The following is a 27,129-nucleotide window of genomic DNA, read 5'->3' as shown; positions in this document are numbered from 1 at the left end:
CAAGGCTGGGCCCTGCCCCCTGCCCCGCCCCCCCTGGGTCGACCTCGCCCCGCCCAGAACGGATCCTGGGCGTCCCTCCAGGGGCACCACCCAGAAGGAGGAGGGGCCAACGACGCCTTCCTCTTTCCTGACGAGCGCTGGCTCCCTGCCGCCGTCACGCGTCCCCGCCCTCCGCCGGCTCGGGATCCTGAGCCAGCCCCGCGCGCCGAGCCGAGCCGAGTCAAGTCGAGTCTCGCCGATGGCCGCAGCACCGCACCAAGGCAGCATGACCGTGCGCGGCCCAGCCCTCGGCCTCCTCCTGCTGCTGCTGTGTCCCGCGCAGGTGAGGGGACGCCCACGACCCGGGAGGGCTGTGGGGGGGGCGAGGAGGGCCGCGAGGCTACGGGGAGGGTGGCGGGCGGTGCGGCGGGTAGTGTGTCCCGTTCCCTGAGGGGACGCGGGTCCAGTGGCTCCTGGGGAAGTTGGTCCAGCGATGGAGCCCCTGGCGCCATCCCCCCCGCCTTCCGCCCCGGCTCCGGTTTCTTTCCCCGGCCACGCACTTTCCCCTGTGATGGCAACTGGAAGCGGCTTGTTTGACCTGTCTTGAGCTCATTTCATCTGTGGCCACCTAATTTTTGGGCTTAGGATGTAGAATCAGAGGGAAGGACGAAAGTGGGTGCAGAGAGGGAGGGATGTTATTTATTTAACCTGCCTTAAAAAAAAAAAAAATAGTCCTGCCACATGCACACGAACTCTATGAATTTGTTCACAATATCCGACCACTCCCATCGGACCAGGTGGGAAGGGAGGTAAAGAAGAAACAAACTGCCAAACACCAAATTGAAACAGTCCTAAGTAAGTCAGCTTGGTTTTCTCTAGAGTGCAAGTTATTTGTTATTAACTCTTTTATGTCTTCAGAAACTGAGGCCCAGCAGGGGATAATTGAGTTTCCCCTTGTCACTATATTAACTAGCTATGGAATGGGGCCTAACTCCCTGGGTCAGCTTTTCCTTGGTTCAGTATCCTAGGGCATAAATGCCTCACTGCTATTTATTATTATTGTTGTTGTTGTTGTTACCTAAACTTTAGGTGTACAGCTTCATAATTTAATATCTGTATACACTGCAAAGTGATCCCACAAGCCTAGTTACCATTAATAACCATACAGTTGCCCTTTCACCCATTTTGCCCAACCCTCAACCCCCTTCCCCTCTGATGCCTAGTCTGTTATCTGTATCTATGATTTTGTTTTTGCTTTATTTTGTTTTGTTAGATTCCACATATCAGTGAAATCACATGGTATTTGTCTTTTCTCCATCTGACTTATTTTGCTTAGCTGTCCAAATGGCAAGATTTCTTTTTCTTTCTTTCTTTTTCTTTCTTTCTTTTCTTTCTTTTCTTTCTTTCTTTCTTTCTTTCTTTCTTTCTTTCTTTCTTTCTTTCTTTCTTTCTTTCTGACTAGTATCCCATTGTATAAATACACCACATCTTTATCCATTCATCTGTCAATGGACATTTAGGTTGTTTCCATATCTTGATTATTGTGAATAATGCTGCAGTGAATGTAGGGGGTACACATATCTTTTTGAATTGGTGTTTCCATTTTCTTCTGATAAATATTCCGAAGTGGAATAGCTGGGTCATATGATAGTTCTATTCTTAATTTTTTGAGGAATCACATAGTATTTTCCACAGTGGTTGTACCAATTTACAATCCCACCAACAGTATACAAGGGTTTCTCTTTCTCCACACCCTCGCCAACGTTTGTCATTTCTTGTTTCTTTGATAATATCCATTCTAACGGGTACAAGGTGATACCTCATTGTGATTTTGATTTGCTTTTCCCTGTTAGTGATCTTGAGCATCTTTTCACGTGGCTGTTGTATGTCTTGTGTGCCATCTGTATGCCTCTGAGGAAATGTCTGTTCAGATCTTCTGCCCATTGTTTAATTAGGTTGTTTTTTTGGTTGGTGTTGTTGAGTTGTAGGAGTTCTTTATAAATTTTGGATATTAACCCTTTATCAGGTATATGGTGTGCAGATATGTTCTCCATTCAGTAGGTTGCCTTTTCATTTTGATGATAATTTCCTTTGCTGTGCAGAAACTTTTCAGTTTGGTATAGTCCCACTTATTTATTTTTCTTTTTGTGTCCCTTGTTTTTGGAGTCAGATCCACAGAGACATCACTAAGACTGATGTCAAGGAGATTACCACCTATGTTTTCTTCCAGAAATTTTATGGTTTCAGGTCTTCCATTCAAGTCTTTAATCCATTTGGAGGTAATTTTTGTAAATGGTGTAAGATAGTGGTCCAGTTTCATACTTTTGCATGTGGTTGTCCAGTTTTCCCAATACCAGTTATTGAAGAGACTGTCCTTTCTCTGTTGTATGTTCTTGGCTCATTTGTTGTATATTAATTTTCCATATTTACGTGGGCTTATTTCTGGACTTTGAATTCTATTCCATTGATCTGTGTCTTTGTTTATACCAATACCACATTACTTTGTTTACTATAGCTTTGTGACATAGTTTGAAATGAGGGAGTGTGGTATCTCCAGCCTTGTTCTTCTTTTTTAAGATTGTTTTGGCTTTTGAGTATCTTTTGTGATTCCATATAAATCTTAATATTATTTGTTCCTGTTCTGTAAAGTGAACCATTGGAATTTTGATGGGTATTTCACTGAATGTGTGTGTAGATTGCTTTAGGTGGTATGGACATTTTAACAATATTCTTTTAATTCATGAGCACAGATTATCTTTCCATTTCTTTGTGTGTTCTTCAGTTTGTTTTATCAGTGTCTAATAGTTTTCACCTCCTTGGTTAAATTTATTCCTAGATATTTTATTCTTTTTAAGGTAATTGTAAACGGAATTGTTTCTTAGTTTCTCTATGAATTTTCATTGTTAGTGTATAGAGATGCCACAGATTTCTATACATTGATTTTGTATCCTGTGATTTTACTGAATTCATGTATCATCTGCAAATAGTAACAGATTTTACTTTTTCCTTTCTGATTTGGATGCTTTTATTTCTTTGGCCCAATTGCCATGGCTAGGACTTCCGATATTATGTTTAACAAAAGTGGTGAGAATAGGCATCCTGTTCTTAGATGAAGAGCTGTCAATTTTTCACCATTGAGTATGGTATTAGCTGTAGGATTGCCATGATGGCCTTTGTTATGTTGAGGTATGTTCCTTCTATATCCACTTTGTTGAGAGTGGTTATATTCATCATAAATGGATGTTGAATTTTGTCAAATGCTTTTTCTGCATTTATTGAGATGATCATATGATTTTTTATGTCATCTTGTTGATAATGTATCATATTAATCTACAGATATTGAACTATCCTTGAATCTGTGGAATAAATCCCACTTGATCATCATGTATGATCCTTTCCAATCATTTAGATTTTGTGTGCTAATATTTTGTTGCGGATTTTTGCATCTGTGTTCATCAAGAATATTGGCCTGTAATTTTTTTTTTTTTAATAGTGCCCTGGTCTGGTTTTGGTATAAGGATAATGCTGGCCTCATAAAATGTGTTTGAAGGCTTTTCCTCCAAGACTTTGAGTGTAGGTATTAAATTAATGTTTGGTGGAATTTGGTAGGGAAGCCATCTGGTCCTGAACTTTGTTGGGAAGTTTTTAATTACTGTTTCAATCTCCTTGCTAGTAATCAGTCTCTTCAGATCTCATATTTCTTCATAATTCAGTCTTGAAAGATTGTATGTTTCTAAGAATTTCTCCATTTCTTCTAGGTTGTCTAGTTTGTTCGCTTATAATTGTTCACCGTAGTCTCTTATGGTCCTTTGTATTTCTGTGGTATTACTTGTAACTTCTCTTCCATTTCTTAATTTTGAGCCCTCTTTTTTTTCCTAGTCACAGACTGAAAGTGAAGGGATGGAAAAAAATATTCTGTACAAGTGGAAATGGAAAGAATACTGAAGTAGCTATATTCATATTAGATAAAATAGACTTTAAAACACAGACTGGGCGCCAGGGTGGCTTAGTCGGTTAAGTGTCTGGCTTCTGCTCTGGTCATGATCTCACGGTTTGTGGGTTTGAGCCCCGCATCGGGCTCTGTGCTGACATCTCAGAGCCTGGAGCCTGCTTGCGATTCTGTGTCTCCCCCTTTCTCTCCCTCTCTCCCTCCCTCCCTCTCTCCTTCTCTCTCTCTCTCTCTCTCTCTCTCTCTCTCTCTCTCTCTCTCCCTCTCTCTCTCTCTCTCCCTCTCTCTCTCTCTCCCTCTCTCTCTCTCTCTCTCCCTCTCTCTCTCTCCTTCCCTGACTTGTGTTCTATCAAAAGTAAATAAAAATCAAAAAAAAAAACAAAAAAAACCACAGACTACTAAAAGGGCATTCATTACATAATGATAAAGGGGTCAATCCAGCAACAAGATATAACATTTATAAACATATATGCATCCAACATTAAAGCACCAAAATATATAACACAAATATTAACAGACCTAAAGGGAGAAATTGAAAGATACAATAATAGTAGGGGATTTTAATATCCTACTTTCATCAACAGATAGACAAAAAAATCAGTAAACATCAGCTTTAAATGACACATTAGACTAGATAGACTTAATGGATATGGACAGAACACTCCATCTAAAAGCAGAATACACATTCTTCTCAGGTGTGCATGGAACATTCTGTAGGATTGCATGTTGGGTCACAAACAAATCTCAATAAATTCAGTAAGGTTGAAATCATATCAGGCATCTTTTCCAACCATGGTAGTATGAAACTAGAAATTAATTACATGTAGAAAACGGGGTCGGGGGTGCCTGGGTATCAGTCAGTTAAATATCTGACTTCAGCTCAGGTCATATTCTCTCGGTTCATGAGCTCAAGCTCCACACTGGGCTCTCTGTTGTCAGTCACTTAGGATCCTCTGTCTCCCTCTCTCTCAGCCCTTCCCCCACCCCTCAAAAATTTTAAACTAGAAAAACATTTCTTTTAAAAAAAAAGAAGAAGAAAACAGGAAAACCCACAAAGGCGAGCATATTAAACAACATGCTACTGACCAACCAATGGGTCACTGAAGAAAATCAAAGGAGAAATTTAAAAGTACCGAGAGAAAAATTAAAACAGAAATATGACATACCAAAATCTGTGGGATGCAGCAAAAGCAGTTCTTAGAGTGAAGTTAATAGTGATACAGGCCTACTTCAAGAAAGAAGGAAAATCTCAGTGTAATGTAACTTTACACCTAAGAAACCTAGGAAAAGAGCAAACAAAGCCCCAAATTAGTAGAAGGAAGGGAATAATAAAGATCAGAGCAGAAATAAATGAATTAGAAACTAAAAAGATGAAAAATGATCAATGAAATTAAAAGCTGGTTCTTTGAACAGAGAAAATTGACAAATTCTTAACTACATTCACTGCTATTTCTGTGTCTGCAGTTTTCTTTTATTCATTCATTCATTCATTCATTTATTTATTTTTAAATGTTTATTTTTGAGAGAGAGAGAGAGTGTGTGTGTGTGAGAGGGAGAGGGGCAGAAAGAGGGAGACACAGAATCCGAAGCAGGCTCCAGGTTCCACGCTGTCAGCACAGCGCCCAGTGCCAGGCTCAAACCCATGAACTGCGAGATCATGACCTGAGCTGAAGTTGGACGCCCAAGTGACTGAGCCACCCAGGCACCCCTGCTGTTTTCTCTTTTAAAACTAGGGGTTGAGGCTCCTGGGTGGCTGAGTTGGTTACGCCCAACTTTGGCTCAGGTCATGACCTCGTGGTTCACAAGTTCAAGCCTCAAGTTGGATTCTCTGCTGTCAGCATGGAGCCCCACTTCAGATTCTCTCTCTCAAAAAGTAAACAAATTAAAAAAAAAAAAAAAGAAGAACAGTGGTTGAAGGGAGGTGGGTCAAAGTCTAAGGATATAGCATAGTGCTGATTAAACCAGATGAGGATGCAAGAGTGAAGGTCTGGGAATTTGGTGACCTTGTGCCCCCCTCATGGACATGTCAGTAATGAGGTAGTAAATCAGAAGGGAAAGCAAATTAGGGCGCTTCCCTGGACTAGGAGACCTCTCAAATTTCTGGGTAGTTCTTGGAAGCAGGTAGGTTTTGCTGACGTGGTGAGGGCCCAAGAACCAGGAGAAGAGCTGTGGCTCCCTCCCCTATGTATGTAGAGGGGCTCCCCAGCAGTGTGGGCTTGTGGAATAGCACACATTTGGTATTTGGTGCCTGGTTGGGAGGGGGGCAGAAGAGAGCAGGTAAGTGGTTTGGAATGGGGTCAGTGGGTAGACCACTCACTAGCTCTTGCTTTGGACACATTACTCTGTCAAACCTTAGTTCCTTTTCAAGACAGACAATACCTTGTAGGATTATTGAGGTTGTTAAGTAATATGGCATATGGAGAGACGTTATGACTGTGGTAAAAACTCAAGGAACAGTAGCACTTCTGTGCCTTTAAGAAAATACAGCTGTTCAGTTTCCCTGGAGTTTTAGGTCAGGATCTAGTAGACAGGCTTCACACTGGTAAGTAGCTTTAACTTAACTCTGAAATCCTTTTACCTCAAGGTAGTATCCAAGGCTGATGGCCAATGAGTGCGTCTCCTCGTAGGACTTTTTGGGTAGGTCAGAGGTTCATCATGAGTCTCTTGCAAAATGCCTGGATAGGTCTGTAAATCTTAACTGGAAAGATTCCTTTGTTATTTTACAAATTAACTCCCTCACAGGCTTTCAGCACACCTGAACAGGCTGGGGGAAGAAGGAAAGGCGTCTGCTCTGAGAATTCTTACCAATGATAGCATCTTGTCTGGGTTCAGTCTGAGCACTCAGGAAGTTCTCTTGCAGAATTAACAGACTAACTGTCCTTTGGGGGGATTTTTGCTTTTCTTAATTTTTAATTTTTACAGATGATGAAATAACATTACTAGATTGGGTGGCTTTTAAGCCTTGTACTCACCCAAATAATGTGTGCAGTTTTGAGAAATCACATATATTTCTCCTGATTGTAATTTTTATAAGCTTTTTTTTTTGAGGAACTTAGAGCATAGTGAGGTCTAAGTAGGAATTAAGCCATTAAAATGGCTTTTCCTGAATAGATCAGGAATGGTTTAATCTTTCGACCTGGAGAGCATTGAAGAAAACCCACATTCACCCCAATTTCAGATGGTTAATCTTTCCCAGTCTCTCCTACTCCTTGATTGATACTGTGCTCAGATATCTTATTAACATAAGTAATCAAGGGAAAATGAGGTTTTTATTTTAGCGAGTGGGCAGAAAGAAAATGGCTTGCTGAATAGGTCTTTGTATTGCCTCAGTGTTTGTCATATTACCCAGAACAAAGAATCCCTCTGGTCTGAAGACAGTATGATCTCTCTTTCCTGGGTGATCCTTCCCTACCCTCCACTCCTCCCAAAAGGGAGGCTTTTCAGGGTGTTTTAAGGATGAGATATTACCTACTGCGGAAGCTGGTGTTAAACCATCTCTAATCTGATCGTGGGCGCCCTTTCTGCCCTGTCACCCACAGCTCTGTGAAGGGCATCAGCTCTCTGGCCAAAAAAAACGACTTAACAACTTGCTATCAAAACCCTGCCCATCTTCCAAGGCCCAGTTCAAATGCTACGTCATCCGGGACATTTGTTATCCTGTTCCCCCAACTAGAATGCCTACCTTCTGAAGCCGTACATCTGTGTTTATACTGCAGCAGCAGCTTTTACCTATCTGTGGGTCTTGACTCTTGCTCTCACCAAGAGTGATCCTGGGCAAGCCAGTGATCCCCTGGCACCTCAGTCTCTTCCTCTGTAAAGTCGGGTTAACAACTATGCCTGTTTCTCACGGTGCTTATGGAAAGAGAGAGAAATATTGTTTGAATTGAAGTACTAGATTGCAGGCTCCTTGTGGGCAAGAACTGTATTTTACCAATTCCACTATGGCCAAGACTCTCTTTTTGGAGTCATCAGATCATTGGGCCTTTGTGGGTTTAGGTGTGGGGATAAGATGGGGGAAGGATTCAGAGGCATTGCTTTCTGGATGATAATCAATAATCAACTGTGGCCCAACAAGTTTTTTGCCTGGAGTATGCCTCTTATTTTCAGTTTTTGGAATATTTGCTTTGGCAGGAAAACTTTGGGGAAAAAACCAAACCTGTCTCTATGCAATCATGCTGTGGGGGGATTTAAGAGGGAAGCTTTAAAATTTGTTCTCTATCTTATTACTGTCCCTTGGGCCACAGAGGAACTACAGTTCTTGTCATCCACTAGTTTCATAAATATAAAGTGGTTGCTGTGGGTAGTGTAGATACAAAAGTAGATCAAAGGAGTTACCTACACAGAAAGCAGTCTAAACTGTAAAGTGCTGTGTAAATGTTAGTAGTTTCTTTCTCTATCTTGTTCGTAGTTGAAGGGAAGAAGGATGAATACATAAAAATGTACAATACAATGAAAAATGTGCTCTAACAAAGGTAAGGACAGAATATTACGGGAGTCCATTTTTGAACTGACCTTTGGAGGGCGAATTAATTCTTACCAGGTGAAAACTGGAGAAAGTAGGGGAGAGTTACCTAGTTGTTACTGAAAACCAGACAACTGTATATTTGAAAAGGGTGAATTTTATGGTAAGTTATCTCAATGTTTTTAGAAATGATGTTCTAGATTACAAGAATCTAAAGAAAAAAGAGTTACCTAATTTTTGCATAGTATTCCATTGCTAAGACACATCTGGTCTCAATACCACAGAACCCCTTTAAGATAGATGGGATTCTGCGTGCCCTGTTTTACAAGAAATTAAGGATATTAAGGCCTAAGTTTGTGCCAAGGTCACATAGCTGATAAATGGCAGACTAGGGGTTGAGCCACGGTCTTCTGACTTCTGTGCTCTAGTTTATTCAGATTCAAAATATTGGTACCAGATTACTTATATTTAGCAAGCTAAATTGATCAGCAGATGTTCAGCAGATGTTCCAGATGGCCAACAGGGCGTTTCATTCAAGGCTTGCTCCTAGTTCCAGTCTGGCTTCTCCAGAATCCAGCGATGAATCAGGGATGGGGTTAGCCTCGTGGCCTGGCCCTTTGTTCATTTGCCACACTGTATACATATTGCATAGGAAAAGACCTGTGCACAGTATACGTTCCCATCTGCTGTTTTGTTTTAGTCTTGTGGCTTTTGGATTATTTTTCAAATTTGTGAGTGCTAAGGCTCAGAAATGTCTGATGCCAACTAGTAGTGTGACCTTGGGCAAGTCACTTAAACTTCAAGCTAGTGGGGTTATTTGTAGAGTGAAGACTTGCTGAGCCTATCTAAAAATGTATGAAGTAAACACCCATTTATAGGCACACCTAGTGGTCACACAAATTATCCGTTGTTATGTGGATATGTTTACCACATTAGCTATAAAAGAGAGTTCCGGAGATTTCCATCATTAGAAGTCACACCAGAGCAGCCTCCGCCCCAAATATCCTGCCATATTTTTTGGTCTGCCTACCAGACTCCAAGGAAAGAGCAGGCAGGTTAATCTCTGGATAGGATTCTCTGTGTCTCTCCATCCTATCCTGCGTTGTCCTGACTGGCCAGGCCAGCCCCCTTGCTCCCTGCAGAGGCCTCTCCCTACCCCCTAACCAACCCTCCCTTGCTGGAGCTTGAGCTGGTGTGTCTCTGGGTTCTGCCATGAACTTTACCCATCCAAGACAGTGGCAGAGGTGAGAGGACCGGCCCTCCACTCCATGTGCCGTGGGGTGGCCGAGAGCAGGCCCAGAGCTGAGGGTGGTCAGTGGTGGTAACATGACTTGACAGCAGCCTGGAGATGTACTTAGAAAGTGGTAAATGGTCATCATTATTTCCACAAGTGAACACATTTAGGTAGAAAGAGGGTAGTGGCTGGGACAGCCCATCATTGGTGCACAGTGAAAATCTGAGGACGTATCTATACAAACTGAGCTGGAGTTTGAGCAGTGCAGCAGCTAGGGGGTGAGGATAGCAGATAGGATGGAGAATGCTTAACCTGACCTTCAAAATCTTCTTTCTCACTGTTGGTTTTGTTACTTAGGAGCCATGTGACCTTAGAGAATCTTCTGTGAGCCTTGGTTTCCGTACCTACAAAATGCTGCAATACTACTCCAGAGGTTATCTAAGAAATACATGAGGCAATGAGGGAAGGGATCACTGAACTTCATGCCTGGCATGTGGTTGATGTTCACTAAGCATTTTGTTATGAGTTAGTTAATACTTGAGATTTATTTTTTTTTAATTTTTTTTTTTTCAACGTTTTTTTAATTTATTTTTGGGACAGAGAGAGACAAAGCATGAACGGGGGAGGGGCAGAGAGAGAGGGAGACACAGAATCGGAAACAGGCTCCAGGCTCTGAGCCATCAGCCCAGAGCCTGACGCGGGGCTCGAACTCAGGGACCGCGAGATCGTGACCTGGCTGAAGTCGGACGCTTAACCGACTGCGCCACCCAGGCGCCCCAATACTTGAGATTTATTAAAGGCCTCCTGGAGTGTAGGATTCTGTTGCTGATGCTCAGAGCTTCTCCATCTGATAAGATGTGCTTTTATAGAGTTCCCTATTAGAGTCTGTTTTGCAGTTGGTGTAGTTGTCGACATATAGCAGAAGGGTGTTTTGTTTTGTTTTGTTTTGTTTTGCTGAACTACTATTGTTGAAAGAAACTTCCCAGGGCACCTGGGTGGCTTCAGTCTGTTAAGCCTCCAGTCTTGATTTCGGCTCAGGTCATGATCGCACGACCTCTGTGCTGACAACACTGAGCCTGCGTGGGATTCTCTTTCCCCTTCTCCCTCTGCCCCTCCCCTGTTGCGCTTTTTCTCTCTCAAAATAAATAAACTTAAAAAAAAAAGAGAGAAAGAAAGAAACTTCTATCCACTCATCTAGCCAATAATTAAACCCTAGAGCATGTTTTGAAACAGCCATGTGACCTAACCTTTAAAAGTAGAGATGCTCTAGCCTTGTAACTACTAAATTCTCGTTTAAAGCCAAAATAACCGGTAGTTCTCGTTTCTGAACTTCTTACATAATCCATTTGAACTCCTTCAACTCATCAAGAGATTTGATGGTTTCTGGGTTGATGGACATTGGATAAGGTACTATAGAGACTTTGAAAGGAAATAAAACACCTGGGCTTCTGCCCTTTACACTTTTATGGTCTTACTAGGGAGTTGAGACAATAACCAGAAACTACTCATGGAACCTCTCTCTACACACGTAAATTTGCAGTTCTCATTCGTTCTACTTCATCGGGCAGGAGCCCACAAATCACACAGCCTGGCCATAGCCTATTGTTACGAATAAAGTTTTCTTCATCACCCCTACACCCATCATGTACCTGTTGTCTGTGGTTGCTTTTGAGCTACAACAGGGTAGTTGAGTATTTTCTACAGAGACCTTATGGCCCACAAGCCTACAATACTTAATATTTGGCCCTCTTGGAAAAGTTTATCAGCCTCCATCCCAGGGGATCCACGTAGGAGCTTGTGGAATGTAAGTGAGGAGCAGATATCACTCACCGGAGCCCTGGGCTCAGAATACCTGCTGACTTGAGTGGTGAGGATGATGCTTCTGAACACTAGCCAGGTGCTGCCTGGAGCTGACCTACCTCTGTCCCCAGAGAGCTCACCTGACCGGGAGAGCACAGTGCTGGAACCAGGTGAGAGGAGTCAGAGTGAAACTTAATGGAGGTGACAAGTCTTGGGAGAGGCTTTTAAGAGCCGGCGGACATTCCAAGATGGGTAGGGCTGAAACCTGTGAAGAAGCACTGGAGTCTGGCCTTGGGGACCTGGATGAATTCAGAGAAGGGCTGTTTAAGCTGAGCCAAAAGCCAGTCTGTGCAGGGTCATCCAGATGTATTTGTGAAAAAGCTGTTTAGAAGTTACCACACCTTCTTAATGATAGAGAACAGACAGGGTTGATGGAGGGAAGTGGGTGGGGGATGGGCTAGATGGGTGATGGGTATTAAGGAGGGCACTCGTGATGAGCACTGGGTGTTGCATGTAAGTGATGAATCACTGAATTCTCCTGAAACCAATATTGCATTGTATGTTGACTAACTAGAATTTAAATTAAAAAAATTTTTTTTAAGTTACCGCACTTGTATGTTTTTGTGTGTATATGTCTGTACAGGTTTGCCTGTCAGGAGGAATTAAAAGCCTAATAGATTAGCAGCAGTTAAATCTGAGAAAGGGGGTGGAGGGATAGAGGAGTGGGACTTCCAGTGTTATTGCACATACATCTGTGATGTGTGGGTTTGCATGTTTGTGATGAGTGGGTATGGAGTCTGTAATTAAAGAAAGTTAGGGCTCAGTTGGTTAAGCGTCTCACTCTTGATCTCAGCTTAGGTCTTGATCTCAGGGTCATGAGTTCACACCCCATGTTGGGCTCCATGCTGCGTGTGGAGCCTACTTAAAAAATAAAGTCTATAGTCATTTATTTTTAACATTTTAGGAATGGGTACCAGTTAAAAATGCTTCAGTAAGATCGTTCTTGTGGTTATAAATAGCTCCGTATGACTGGTCGATGACCACGAGACCAACTGGGAAGAATTGTTATCCTTTAGACTCGGGTCTCCAGGACTTGAGTGGAACTTTAACAAGACGTGTCGTGTGGCACTCAGACCCATAGTTTTTTACTGTTTGAACGGATGGTCATGCTTCTTTGTTAAGTCCGAGTGTGATAACTGACAGAGTGCTCTGTGCAGTCTTTGCTCCTGGACTTTTCCAGGAAGGACATCTGAGCTCATGTTTTGTGGTAAAACACATAATATAAAACTGACAGTGTACAGTTTTTAAGTGTACAATTCAGTGACATTAAAGACATTTTTGTGCAGCCACCATCCATCTCCAGCACCGAGCTCATGTTTGATCAGGTGCACTTTGGGCTCTGGCAGACCTCAGACGTTGGTAGGTTTTATTTCAGCGTTGCTTCCTTCCCCAAGTGGATGTTACTGATATGAAGTCAGGCATTCTTGTATCACGGTAAAGGCAGCTTTCAGCCACACCTTACCTTGGGAAAGCGTGTGCCCCGTGTGTGAGCTGTTGGTCGCGCGGCCCACCCCTGGTCTCGGTGTCGGCATGTGCCGCCATGACATTCCAGAGATCTGAGGTGTATCCGTCGTCTTTGTCGATAGAGTCCTGACTGCCCGCTCTGCTGTGGTGGTTTGGAGACTGGAAATCCAGGCGTTTGAAAGCCAGTGAGCTTCTTGGTGGGATACAGAGATGAGCATGGCCCGGCCAGTGGTCCACTGAGGAGTGACCCTCCCGGTAGCGTGGGTAGGAGTTCCAGCTTCCGAACCAGCCAGGCCTTGGGTGGGGCCTCAGATGAGTCACTCCACCTGTGTAACCCTCAGTTTCCTTATCTGTAGAATGGTATTGTTCTAGTACTGACCTCATAGATCGGAGAATTAAGGAAAATAACAGGGGCACTCTTAGGAAGTCCCTGGATGCTGGGCCAGGCGGCGGCGGTGATGGTAGCAGCGGTGCTGGCAGCCCTCCCAGAAACAGCTGGAATGATGGAGCTCAGGGAGGGAGGGGCTGTGCTTGGCTGGGTCGCGATAAACCCACGGGGGAGGTGGTGGTTGGAGAGTGGCCCTGGCAGGTAGCAGGGGTGCAGGGGTCCGCAAGTCTCTCTGAGTGTGGGACAGAAGATGAGGAATGGGAGGGAGACGAGCGTGCACCCCGGAGCCAGGTGAGGCGTCTGGAGCTTGTCTCAGGCGGTGGGAAGATGGCTTGTAGGCTTCTGAGCATCAGAGAGCTTTGGAGCCTCGGCTCAGGAAGAGCCCACCTGGCAGCTGTGCCTAAGGGACGTGCTGAGGTCTGCAGAGGAGGCGGCAAGGCAGTCTGCATGGCAAGGAAGGGGTGCCAGAAACTGCACCTCACTGGGAACTTCCCCAGGAGGTACCTGGGGCTTTGAAACCCCATGAAGAGAGATTGGTGGAGGAGGAAAGATTGGTGTCCTTTGGAGCACCTGGGGCACCTGGGATGTCAGGCAGGTAACTGGAAGGGCAGCTGGAGAGAAACTGGGGTCATTTGACCAAGAGGGAGAATGATACCGGAGGAGCGTTTATTGGCAGGAGCAGGTGAAGGGATGCACAGAGAGATGAGGTTGAGAATGTGGAAGAGAGGGGTCAGGCGGTGGAGGTCCCCCGGGAGGCTGAGGAGCGCGGCACCAGCTGGGCCGGCGGCTCTCGCTTTCAGCTGTAGGTGAGGCGAGAGGGAGCTGAGGTGGAAAAGAGGGCTCCCCCACCGGCTCAGCTGTGTGAGTGAGTGCACACCTGACCGTGCCTTGCACAGGGTGGGATCGGGAGAGGGTGTGGTGCTAGAGTGAGGACCTTAATTATGCAGGCAATTATATTTTACTGAGAGTCTGTTTCTGGAAACTAGAATGTTCCAGTTTGAATCCTAACTCTGCCACTCCTGGGCAAATTAGCCTCTCTGTGCCTCTGTTTTCTCAACTGTAAAATGGGTATAACTGCACTTCCCTCATCAACTTGTGAGGATGAATTGGGTTAAAAAATGAAGAACAGTTGAAACCGTGCCTGCCGCACAAGTAAATGGCTTGCGAGTGCCTTTGGGCCCCACTGGCCTGGGCTGCCTCCAGAGGCAGGATGACTTTGGGAAGCAAATCTGTTAGCATGGAGTCAAACACAGTTTTCCTGGGCCCAAAGAAATCTAGGTGTTTTATTTCAGGTGTTTTACTTCAGGTACTCTTTGCTGAGGTCCCAAAGAGTTGGAAGACAATAATGATCCCTTGCATTTGATTGTATAGCTTTACAGTTCACTAAGTACTTCCACATAAATTCCCTTATCCGATCTTCACACCAAACCTGTGAGATGGGCAGGGGTTATGAGCTGCTGTTCACAGGGAGCAGAACTGCTCAACACGGTTTCAGTAACCTCCAGCTGCAGGCAGGCCCAGCAGGCACATTGACTGAGAGCCTCGTGAGCTCTGAGGATCAGAACCCAGGACTCCTGACCTCCTCCCACCCCCCTGCCCCACCCCTCTTCTACCCCAGGGATGGAAACAACCTTGAGATAAAGGCGGGCATTATGAAGGATGACTGGGAAGCACATTGTGCTGAGTCTTTATTTCCTTTCGTAACATTGAGCACTGAGGAAAGGGAACTGAGACTCCAGACCCTCTTCCTGTTAGTCATGCCAGAGTTGCGTTTGTCGACTGGCCTTCTGTCACTCTGGCGGGTGACTTGCCAGAGTGCCCAGGCTTGGACCTGCTTGCCCTTTGGCTGTGTTGAGAATTCTGTGCAGTCTGGGGCGGGGCCACTTGTGTTTAAATTACATGTCATGTCAGCAGTTATGCCACCTCCTCAGCTTTTTTGCCTTTTCAGACTTCAGTAGATGGATAATTTCCTTTTAGTCAGAAAACTAGAATTTTGGAAAGAGGAGCACTTTCCCTGGAATCGCTAGGTTCATGGAAATAAATAATTGCGATTCTTTTTAAACAAAAACAGTGGCGGAATTTTGCAGCTTCTTGCCAAAGGTTTGATATGTGGCATTGTTGAATACTTGTCACTTCCTCATTTGTATCATTTCCCTCCCTTATGGCCTAAACATATGACTTGTAATGAATACAGAAAAGAGTAAGTCATAATTTCTGTTTGAAAATACCTGAGAAATGAGTTCAAAGTAATCTTGACCCCTTTGATTCCCCACACATACACACCCCAACCTCCTGCCTGTTTCCTTTCATGTTTTTAGAGCCTCAAGGGCCTGTGATGGGATTTGTATCTTGATGCTGAGGATCAACACAGACTGACTGACCTCCTTGCATACATGTTGGTCACGTGCCACTGCCGCTGGAGAGAATTCACTCTTCTATTCAGATTTCTTTTAATGGCTTTTCCAGGAGGTATCTTGAGAGTCACAGTTGCTACTTGATGGCCTCTATTTCCCCACGGGACGGATGATTGCAAGGCCTTGCAGGCCTGTGGCCCTGGCCAGTGTGGTGGATCTCCGTGGCTGTGCTGACGTGATGATTCACGCTGCACCCTCCTCCCCTTCTGAGTTTTCAGACAGCCTGGTGACTCTCACGCGGGAAATATGAGTGGCTCTTGAGAAATCTTTATTTTTCTTTTAAGATTGCTGAGGTGGTTGTCCTTAGAGCTAGCACATTCTTTGCTTTCTACTTAAACCTCGAGGATTCTTTCTTAGGGTTTATTGGAGGGTTTGGCTTTGCTTTTCATGTTACTCATTGATGGGCTGATGTGAATCAACCTAAATACGTATGGAAATGTTCTTTCATTATTTGGAGCTTATGTAGTTTCTTATGCAGATGTGCAAAAATGGTGCCTTAAAAATTGCAGACTCACATACTATCTTGCTTTCTTTCCTCTACACTGGTTCTTAGTGATCTTTACATGGAACTATAGCTTCCTTTCATTGACAATAAACTAGCAGGAACTAGGAATTGTGTAAATAAGTAATTTCTATTACCTCCTTTGCTGACTGACTTGGCAAGCCCATTTTAGACATCTTGTCAATTTTAATTAATATTTCCCCAAACATTAAGCTAACCAGTGCCTCTTGCTGTCACTTCCTTTTGCAGGTAACGTTGGAAGGTTTTGTAATAGTGTTTGAATGGGTGCTTTTCGCTGTTGAAATTTCCATTACCTTTGGGACCCTGATGAACTGAGTTTTGTGTGGACTCTGTCTGTAGGTGTTGGCACAGTCTTGCATCTGGTATGGAGAGTGTGGAATTGCATCTGGAGATAAGAGGTACAACTGCAAATATTCAGGGCCACCAAAACCCTTGCCGAAGGATGGGTATGACTTAGTGGAGGTAAGTTTGTTATCTTGGGCACTGGGAACACAAAATGCTAATCGGAGATCCTCTGTAACTACACTGTAAATATCACTGAGAGGTGGGGCTGAAACTAACAGGTTTAAATCTTACCCCAAACGCTTATCTGGGGCACACAATAGCACAGAAGATAACATAACTCCCGGAGGCTTGATTTCTTTGGGACTCACTTTATGCCTTTCTCATAGTTGTAGTTTCCACATAACAAGTTACTATTTAGGGACTGACCTTGGTACCGCAAATGTTGCTCTTTTCAGCTTCTTGAAAATATACTAGAAGTTAGCTTTTTTTCCGTTCCTGGATTTCAGGACTCAGGCAGGCTGGGCTGCTAAGTGGCTCTGACTCCCTTGTCCTGTTTATTTTAGTGATTCCCCCGTTTTCCATCCAGAGCCTGTGAACTTTGGTTGCTACCAGGATTCTGTTCTCTGTTGCCTTGTTTACCTTTCCTGATACACAGGGATATTAGAAACGAACTGGAAAAATCTGGTTTTAGAGGGGAAAAGTCTGGTTTTAGAGGCCTCGGTAATGTAAAATCAAGTTGCCATGTGGCGGGTCTCCTCGACTGACTTGGTACTTTCGTGAGAATTGTTAAAGACCTCTGACTTTCTCTGTCATGACTAATGGAAGTAGTCAGTAGCATTTGGGCTAAACCTGAACAGAAAACTAAAGAGATCAAACTGGTTGTCATGGAGGGAAGGGAGCTTCCAAATAGGAAAAAGATTTGAAATAACTGTACTGCTTCTACTTTTGTGACTCCCTCATTTATAAATAGTAAAATTGATAGCCCTGTAAAAGAATTCTGCAAGAACTTTGCAAACACATTTCTTACCCTTCTATACCTATAAAGGACTATGTGAGTAAAATTGCCTTATTGAGTAATGTGTGTCCTGATTTGACTTTGCTGCTCTGATAACCATGCTTTCTCACCCAAAAGGAGCTCTGTCCAGGATTCTTCTTTGACAACGTCAGTCTTTGTTGCGATGTGCAGCAGCTCCGGACACTGAAAGACAACCTGCAGCTGCCTCTACAGTTTCTGTCCAGGTAGGTTGACCACCTGGCAAACAACAAAAAAAAAAATAGTAGATTTTGAGCACTTGTTAACTAGTGACGTCCTGATTTCCTTAAAAAAAAAATTTTTTTTAACGTTTATTCATTTTTGAGAGACAGAGCACAAGCAGGGGAAGGGCAGAGAGAGAGAGGGAGACACGGAATCCGAAGCAGGCTCCAGGCTCTGAGCTGTCAGCCCAGAGCCCAGTGCGGGGCTCGACCTGGGATCATGACTGGAGATAAAGCTGGACACTTAACCGACCGAGCTACTAAGGCGCCCCTACTGATTTCCTTTTAAAAGTTGGTTTTCATTTTATTTCAAGAAAGCAATCTTATGACTTCTCAGAAATAAAGGACAATTTCTCGATAAAATAATAGTTACCAGATTTAGTTCTCTTCCTAGTTACACGCAGAACTAATGTGGGGCTTCCTCTGAGATGTCCTCACCCAAGGGACTTGGTCTTTTCATACTCGAGCCTCTGGGCACTGTGGGGAGGAGAGTTTCTGGTGGTGCTGCCAGGTCTGTGACCCGAGACCCTCCTCCGTGCGGTCCTCTGCATCACCTCCCTCTCCGCCCCACCCCTAGATGATGTGGTTCTCTCTTCCTGCAGTGTCCTGAGATGCTAGAGTCCCAGTCTTCCCTAGAGCTGGCCTTTGATAGCTGTTAACACGATTGTTCTGGCAGAGCTGGGAGGTTTTGTCAACATCAGTTCTTTGTCCAGTCTGTTCTGTTCTCTATGACCAGGGCCATGAAAAGGGTTGCATAATAGGTGTTCTTCTCTGAGCTCACTCAGCGGTTCTCAAATGTGCAAAAGAACAAGCTGGTGGTGGTCTGTAGAACAGCACATCATGGTCTCTTCCTAAATTTTTCACACTGAAGCACCCTGATAAAGGACATAGGAAGAGGGGGCGATGCTTCTCTATGCACATACCACTGTAGGTGACAGGGCGGTCCACATCCTCTGAGAAAACCCTGCATCTTCCCAGAGGTTTAAACTGACAACACAGAGTGGAAAACCATCCCTAAACTGTTCTTCCAGGACAGCGTACCCTATAATAATAGATGAAACAGTGGAGAATCTAATTGGACCAGCATACCCTGTGGAAGGCCAGTGGATGGTGATGGAGCAGGTTGCAGCCATCATTCAGTCAAAGTACATTTGTTTAGCACCTACCCTAGGTGAGGCATTATGGACGTAAAAATAACCGAGATCAAAAGATAACCAGATTTCCCCGTGTTGTCAGCTCTGTTTATAACAGAAAATAATGAGAAGCTAACACGTGCAGCTGCCAGAATTGATCGTGGAGATTAAACGTAGTAACATGCAAAGAGGTTTGTGATTCACAGAACATGGTAGAAATCTGGGCACCCCGGGAGTAGTGTGTGTTAGAATGGTGTAATTGTGGTTCTCGTTCTTGTCACAGTAAAGCACGGGACTCCTGAGAGCAGGTCAGTGTGCGTGTCTGCTCCCTTACTAGACCAGGGGCTTTGAAGGCTGGGACCACCTTCCCTGTTCCGTGTCACGTGGGCACCTGGACCAGATCGGAGTTGAGGGTCATCTCGACTGGTTGTGCAGCGAGAATGCAGGTCTAATGAAGCTGTAGCTTTTGCAAATAGAAGTGAACCAAACTGGGGAGAGAGTTCTCCCACCTAACAAGTCACCGTTAGAAGCTTAAACGTTGAACCTGAAGGACAGCAGACACAAGCAGACACAAGACAGCAGCTTGTGGTCCTCATGAGAACCTGTGTGTTTCTGCAACCCATGCAGCCAGAGAACACCACTGCTGTTCTTATGCCTTCTTCTCAAGTCACAGGGAAATCCTCTTGTGTTTAGAGAGGGTCAGGGGATTACCTTAAAGAAAGCCCTTCAGTAGCAAGATGAAAATTCTAATGCGTGAATCTCGTTTTCCCCTTGTTTTTCTTCTTTTTAAAAAAAACTTTTTTTTTAAGGTTCATTTTTTTGAGAGAGACAGAGCACGAGATGGGGAGGGGCTGAAAGAGAGGGAGACACAGAATCTAAAGCAGGCTCCAGGCTCCTAGCTGTCAGCACAGAGCCCGACGCGGGGCTCAAACCCATGAACCACAAGATCATGACCTGAGCCGGTCTGACTCTTAACTGACTGAGCCACCCAGGCACCCTTCCCTTGTTTTTCTTCTTAATTAGAATTGTCCCCATGATGCTTCTAAGTCCCCTTAGTTCAAGACAAAGAAAACATGTCTATAAATTGCAAAGCACAGAATTCAGAGAAGCATTTTTGTCTTTCTGAAATTGCACCTGGACAACATATGTGTAGTAATTAGGGCAGTTTTTAAAGAGACATCTTTATTTTAACACAAGATTTTAGGTGTAGAATTGCTGGGTTTAAGAGGTTCTTAGATAATTTACTTGTCACTTTATAATAAATTTAAAATATTCTTTGTTGTATATCATCTTTTTTTGCTGGCCCTGTTATCTGTGAGATCAGACAATATAGTTTACTTTCTCTTTAGATGTCCATCCTGTTTCTATAACCTAATGAACCTGTTTTGCGAGCTGACGTGTAGCCCTCGGCAAAGTCAGTTTCTGAATGTTACAGCAACTGAAGATTATGTTGATCCTGTTACAAACCAGACTAAAACAAATGTAAAAGAATTACAGTACTACATTGGAGAGAGTTTTGCCAATGGTGAGTAAACTTTTTGGGGGGGTGGGGGGTGGGGGTGAGTAAGCTTTTAATTATTCCTTTATTATTACATTTGGCATCAGGATACTGGGTCAGGTTGTTCCTTTTTGTTGTCAGCTGTGTGAAAATGACAGTTATAAATTCCATTGGCCATGAAATGCGACTTGTTGCTTAGCGTGTATCTAAGACTTGAGCTACAACCTATAAAACAATCTTTTTTGAAGTATTTGCTTAATCCCTTCCTAACTGTAAGTTCCCACATGGAAATTTTTAGTGTGTGCAAGTTTACTTTTCTGTATATCATAGAAGCCATTAGAACTTTATTTCTAGTGGACATGAATTGTGTAACTTCATGAGTTAATTGCAAAACTGAGGGGAGAGTGTGGAAGGGTGGAAATGAAGAAGGGAAGCAGGAGGGGAGATTTGACTCAAGACATACATCACTGTAAGGGAGAGTAAACAGATACCACAGTAGGGAAAAGGATCCATAACAACTAGAAATCATAGGATAGTATGAGAAAGACCATCTAGTGTTTGTAGAAAATGATTGAATTGAAAGAGTCCTGAAAGAATAGAACACAAGGGGAAAAGAATGAAAAGATTAGAATTAAAACCAGCTGGCTCTTTTAATAAGAAAAAGCCACTTAAATGAACTGAAATATAAATAGCAGATTCAACACCACTGAATAAAGAATGTGCCCAAGAACATCTACAAAATAAGAGAATAAGAATTCATCATATAAGAACAACATACAGATTTAATTGTAATGATCACTTAAAAATGTAACCAAAAATTTAATAGAAAATGTAAATAATAAAAAATAATGAAATATAAATTAATGTTAGTTAAAACAATTAATTAAAAGATTGTCTCCATCACAAAACCAATAAAATAAGCTATGTAGGAATAAATCTACCAAAAGATATGACATAAGAAGCATCCTGACTGTATGAAGAGAGATCATCTGTCTAGAAACAGAACCATGCTTATTGAAAATTGATATATAACAGGTGTGTTGTTACAAATCATTAAAGGAAGGGTGGACTAGTATATACATGGTGTGGTAAAATTGATCATCTAATTTTTATCTTTGTATATCGTACTAAAGGTGTATAGATTAAAAATCCTAATCTTGGACATTTTTAGAAGTAAATACAGAATATATTTACGACTTTAAGATAAGGAAGTGTTCTAGACTAGAGGAAAAGCAGAAATCATAAGTGAAAAGATTTATAAACAGTATCTAGAACAGTCACTGAAACACAGATTAAAACAGTGAGCTGCCATTTCACACATCAGATAGGCACAAATGTAAAAATTGGTCAATTCCAGATTTGGTAGGATGTTCAAGCAATAGGAATGCTAATATACTGCACCATTGGCAACCATAACTTAATAGGAGTGTTTGAAACCCGTTCTGCACTACCTGGTAAAGTTGAGGATGAATATACCCTCATTCCAGAAATTCCACTTACATAGATGCCTGCCCTAGAGAAACTCCTAATGCACATAAACAAAGAACCATATAAGAACATTCATTGTGGCACTTTTGTGGTCGTCAAAAATTGGTGACATCAGGAGAATGAAAAGACAAGCACAAACTGGGAGAAGATACTTGCAGAAGACACATCTCATGAAGGACTCTTAACAAAATATATGAAGGACTTTTTTTTTTTTTTAATGTTTGTTTATATTTGAGAGAGAGAGCCCGAGCAGAGGAGGGCAGAGAGAGGAAGACACAGAGTCTGAAGCAGGCTTCAGACTCAGGACTGTCATCACAGAGCCCAACACGAGGCTCGAACCCATGAGCTGTGAGATCATGACCTGAACTGAAGTCGGACACCTAACCGACTGAGCCACCCACAGACCCCAAAATAAATGAAGAACTCGTAAAACTCAATAATAAGAAAATGAATAGCCTGATTGAAAAGTGGACACAAATCCTGATCAGACACCTTACCAAAGAAGATAATGGATGGCAAATAAACAAATGAAAAGATGCTCAACATTGTATGTTATTAGGGAATTCCCGATTAAAACAACAGTGAAATACCACTACGCACCTGTTAAAATGGCCAAAATCCAGAACACTAACACCACCAAATGCTGGTGAGGATGTGGAGCCACAGAAACTCTAATTCATTTCTGCTGGGAATGCAAAATGGTTCAGCCACTTTGGAAGACAGTTTGGCAATTTCTTAGAAAACTAAAAATGCTCTTAACCATATGATCCAGCAATCATGGTTTTTGGCATTTACCCCAAAGCATTGAAAACGTATGTCCACATAAAAACCCTTACATGCATGTTGTAGCAGCATTATTCATAATTCACACCAAGATGTCCTTCAGTAGGTAAATAAACTGGGGTACACCCAGACAATGGAATATCCTTCAGCATTAAAAAGAAATGAGCCATCAAGCCATGAAATGACATGGAGGAATGTTAAATCTATATTACTAAGTGAAAGAAGTGAATCTGGAAAACCTACATACTGTATGATTCCAGGTTTATTATATTCTGGAAGAGGCAAAACTATGGAGATAGTAAAATGATCAATGGTTACCAGGTACTAGGGGAAGAAAGGAGGAGCACAGCGGATATTAAGGACAGGGAGACTATTGTTTAATACTATAATAGTGGGTATGAGTCATTATGCATTTGCCAAAACTCATTGAATGTACAACACCTACTGTGAACCTTGAAATAAACTGTGGACTTTGAATGACAATGATGTGTCATTATAGGTTCATCAGCTGTAACAAATATATATATACTCTGGTGCTGTTGATAGTAATGAGGTGCTTGTGTTGAGGCAGGAGGTGTGTGGGAGTTCTCTATACCATCTGCTCAATTTTACTGTGAACCTAAAACTCCTCTTTAAAAAGGCCATTAATAGGGGCGGCTGGGTGGCTCAGTCAGTTGGGTGTCTGACCTCGGCTCAGGTCATGATGTCGCAGTTCACGAGTTCAAGCTCTGAGCTGTCAGCACAGAACCTGCAGCCTGCTTTGGATTCTGTGTCTCCCTCTCTCTCTGCCCCTCTGTCTCCTGTGTGTGTGTGCATGTGTGCGCACACTCTCTCTCTCTCTCTCTCTCTCTGTCTGTCTCTCTCACTCTCAGAAATAAACATTAAAAAAAATTTTTTTTAAATAAAAAGTCCATTAATAAATTAACTAAATTGGGGCACTAAATGCTGATTAAGAGAAGAATGGATAAATATATTTGGAGCATAGTCATAATCTATAATGGAATATTTAAAACTGTTAAAACGAATTAGTTACATCACTGACTTGAAGTACTTGAAAAATTGAAAATGTCACAGGATAGATGTAGTATGTTGTTTATATTAAACACTACTACATATCTATGTATACAGTATATCATGAAAGTATACAAATATGCATGGGAAAGATAAACATCAAATTTAGGGTTGTGGTTTTACCTTAAGCAAGGGAATGTATTCCTAAGTAAGGGTATTCAGGGGACTTCAACTGTATCTGTAGCATTTGGTTTTTTTTAATGTTGGGGCAAATGAAAAATAAGATTAATATAGCTGGGTGCTAAATAAATGAGAATTGTATTATTCTCCATATTTTCTGTATGCTTAAAATATTTAATAAAATAAAAACCTGAAAACCAAATAGTGAGCTGGAAGATATGAGAGAATTACTTAGAAAATAGTGTAGAGTTATGACAATCTGGAATCATTAAAGAAATGACATGTGGGATAATGTGAAGAGCTCCAGAGAAGGAAGAAAGTTGGGGAGAAACAATAAGTAAAAAGATAATGGCCAAGGGTTTTCCAGATTGGAAGAGAGATGAATCCTTAGACTTAGGGGCAGAAAAATTAATCTTGAAGCCAGGTAAATTAAAAAGAAAGAAAATACACAAAAATCAGTTGTATGTCTTCATATGCAGTGGACAGTCTGGAAGTGAAACTAAGAAAATTCCATTTACAATAGTATCAAGAAGAATAAAATGACTAGGATTTAACAAGAAGTGTAAAACTTACACTCATCACCATTAAACTGTAAAACATCATTAAAAGAAAGGATCTTAGTAAATGGAAAGATACTCCATGTTGATGGATCAGAAAACTTAAAAATGTTAAGATGACAGTACTTCCCATATTGATGTACAGATTCAGTGCAATCCCTGTCAGAATCCCAACTTGCTTCTTTGTAGAAATTGATAGGCTGATTCCAAGATTCATGTAATTTCAAGGGACCCAGAATAGCCAAGACAATCCTGAAGAAGAACAAAATAGAAGGACTCATACTTCCCAATTTCAAAATTTACTACCAGCTGGTGAAAATCAAGACAGTGTGGTACTGAATAAAGATAAACATATAGGACAATGAGATACAACTTAGACCTATATATCTGTGGTCATCTGATTTTTGACAAGGATGCCAAGTCCATTCAATGGGGAAAGAATAGTCTTTTCAACAAATGGTGCTGGGGAAACAGTAGCCACATGGGAAAGGATGAAGTTAAATCCTTACCTCACACCATAAACAAAAACTAAAATGGGTCAAAAACCTAAATATAAGAGCCAAAACCTGAAAACACTTAGAAGAAAACATAGGAATAAACCATGACCTCAGATTTGAAAATGGATTCTTAGATATGACACCAAAAACATGAGCAACAAAAGAAAAACAGATATGTTGGGACATGATCAAAACAGAGTTTTGTGCTTCAAAGGGCACCATCAAGAAAAGACAAAAATATTTGCAAATTATTTAATCATTAAAAATCTTGTATCTAGAATATATAAAGAACTGTCACAACTCAATAATAGATAACCCAATTTAAAATGGGAAAATGATCCGAACAGACATTTCTCCAAGGATGTTATACAAATGGCCAATACGCACATGAAAAGATGCTCAAAATCGTTAGTCAACAGAGAAATGCAAATCAAAACCACAGTTGGGATACCACTTCACACCCATCAGGACAGCTAGAAGCAAAAGGTCAGGTAACAAGTGTCAGGAGGATGTGGAGAAATTAGAGCCCTCATACACTGCCAGTAGAAATGTAAAAAGATGCAGTCGCTTTGGAAAACAGTCTGACGGTTCTTGAAAGAATTAAGCATAGGGTTACCATATGACACAGCCATTCCATTCACAAGAGAAGTAAAAGCGTATGTCCACACAAAAACTGTAACCAAACATTTATAGGAGCATTGTTCTTAATAGCCAAAAGGTAGAAACAGTCCAGATATCCATCAGCTGATTTATAGATAAACAAATGTGGTATATTCGTACAGCAGAATATTATGCCACCACAAAAAGGAATGATACATGCTACAATGTGGATGGACCTTGAAACCATCATGCTAAGTGGAAGAAGCTAGCCACAAAAGATTACATATTATAGGATTCCGTTTATATGAAATGTCCAAAGTAAGCAAATGTACTATAGAGACAGAAATAAATTAATGGTTGCTTAGGGCTTGGGGGGGGGGGGGGCGGGGAGAGATGAGGGAGGATTAGCTAAAGAGTACAGAGATTCTTTAAGGTGATGAAAATGTTCTAAAATTGACTGTGGCGATGGTTGCACCTATCTGTGAATGGGCTAAAATCCATTAAATTGGAACTTCAAATGGTTGAATTGTATGGTATGTAATTATATCTCAGTAAAGCTGTTAAAATCCATGTGTAAATACAGCATAGAAAAACTATAAAACTCGGGACACCTGGGTGGCTCAGTCGGTTAAGCATTCGACTTCAGCTCAGGTCATGATCTCACGGCCTGCGAGTTCCAGCCCTGCGTCGGTCTCTGTGCTGACAGCTTGGAGCCTGGAGCCTGCTTCAGATTCTGTGTCTCTCTCTCTGTCTGCCCCTCCCCTATTCATGCTCTGTCTCTCTCTGTCTCAAAAATAAACATTAAAAAAAAATTTTTTTTAACTAAAAAAAAAACTATAAAACTCCAAAGACAAGTGTCTTAAAAATAAGTAGAAAAAAGATACAAATCATTTCAAAAGAATGCCAGTTGGAGATTTTCTTACCAGCAGTGATAGAGGCCAGAAGGCAATAGAATAACCCTAATTCTAAAGAAGTCATTCTATCTGAACTGCCTTTCAAGAGTGAGGGTTAAACATGGTGAATTTATCAGTGTCTCTTTAAAGTTTAGGGAAGAAGATCCAAAGAAGTTTGTAACAAGTAGGTGTGGTATCTAAATGAGGTATCTCTCCATTGGATGGGGGCCCCCAAATGTAGGGTGATGATAGGCTGGCAACCCGTGGCTGGGAAGGTGAGAGAATTCACGTGAGGCAGAACAAAGGCGAAGTTTATTGAATACGCCACAAGGGAGTGGTGGGCAGGACAGACAGAAGCTGTCTGCAGTGAGGTAGTGGGTGGAGGCTGTTCTTAAAGAGGGAGGAGGTGGAGGCATAGCGATATACGGAATTCTCCCCTTTTTTTTTTTTTAAGTTTATTTATTTATTTTGAGAGAGCGCGAGAGAGCATAAGTCAGGGAGGGGAAGAGAAAGGGAGAGAGAGAGAATTCCCAAGCAGGGCTCAAACTCATGAACCAAACCCTGAGATCATGACCTGAGCCAAAACCAAGAGTTGGAAGCTTAACTGACTGAGCCACCCAGGTGCCCCTGGAATTCTCCCTTTTTGGGTAACTGTGCTCAGCTGCAAGTAGCCCATT

The 27,129-nt window shown here is 42.3% G+C and overlaps 1 protein-coding gene across 2 annotated transcripts in view; it reads left to right on the top strand.

Annotated features, from left to right (window-relative positions):
* Positions 1–88: 88 nt before the first annotated feature.
* Positions 89–27,129, top strand: part of NPC1 (NPC intracellular cholesterol transporter 1) — a 54,259-nt gene continuing 27,218 nt past the window's right edge. Inside the window, exons 1-4 of one of the 2 annotated variants that reach the window (XM_019465549.2) lie at positions 89–322; positions 16,613–16,735; positions 17,691–17,797; positions 20,295–20,470. In XM_019465549.2, coding sequence (XP_019321094.2) covers positions 239–322; positions 16,613–16,735; positions 17,691–17,797; positions 20,295–20,470 — 490 coding nt within the window. In that variant the 5' untranslated portion in view covers positions 89–238. The remainder of the gene's footprint in view (positions 323–16,612; positions 16,736–17,690; positions 17,798–20,294; positions 20,471–27,129) is intronic. The other variant, XM_053902505.1, reaches the window with a different exon arrangement.

Source organism: Panthera pardus, unplaced genomic scaffold (assembly GCF_024362965.1).
Source record: "Panthera pardus isolate Hobbes unplaced genomic scaffold, ASM2436296v1 HiC_scaffold_15, whole genome shotgun sequence".
NCBI classification, from domain to species: domain Eukaryota; kingdom Metazoa; phylum Chordata; class Mammalia; order Carnivora; family Felidae; genus Panthera; species Panthera pardus.
This window is presented reverse-complemented; position numbering and strand designations above follow the sequence as displayed.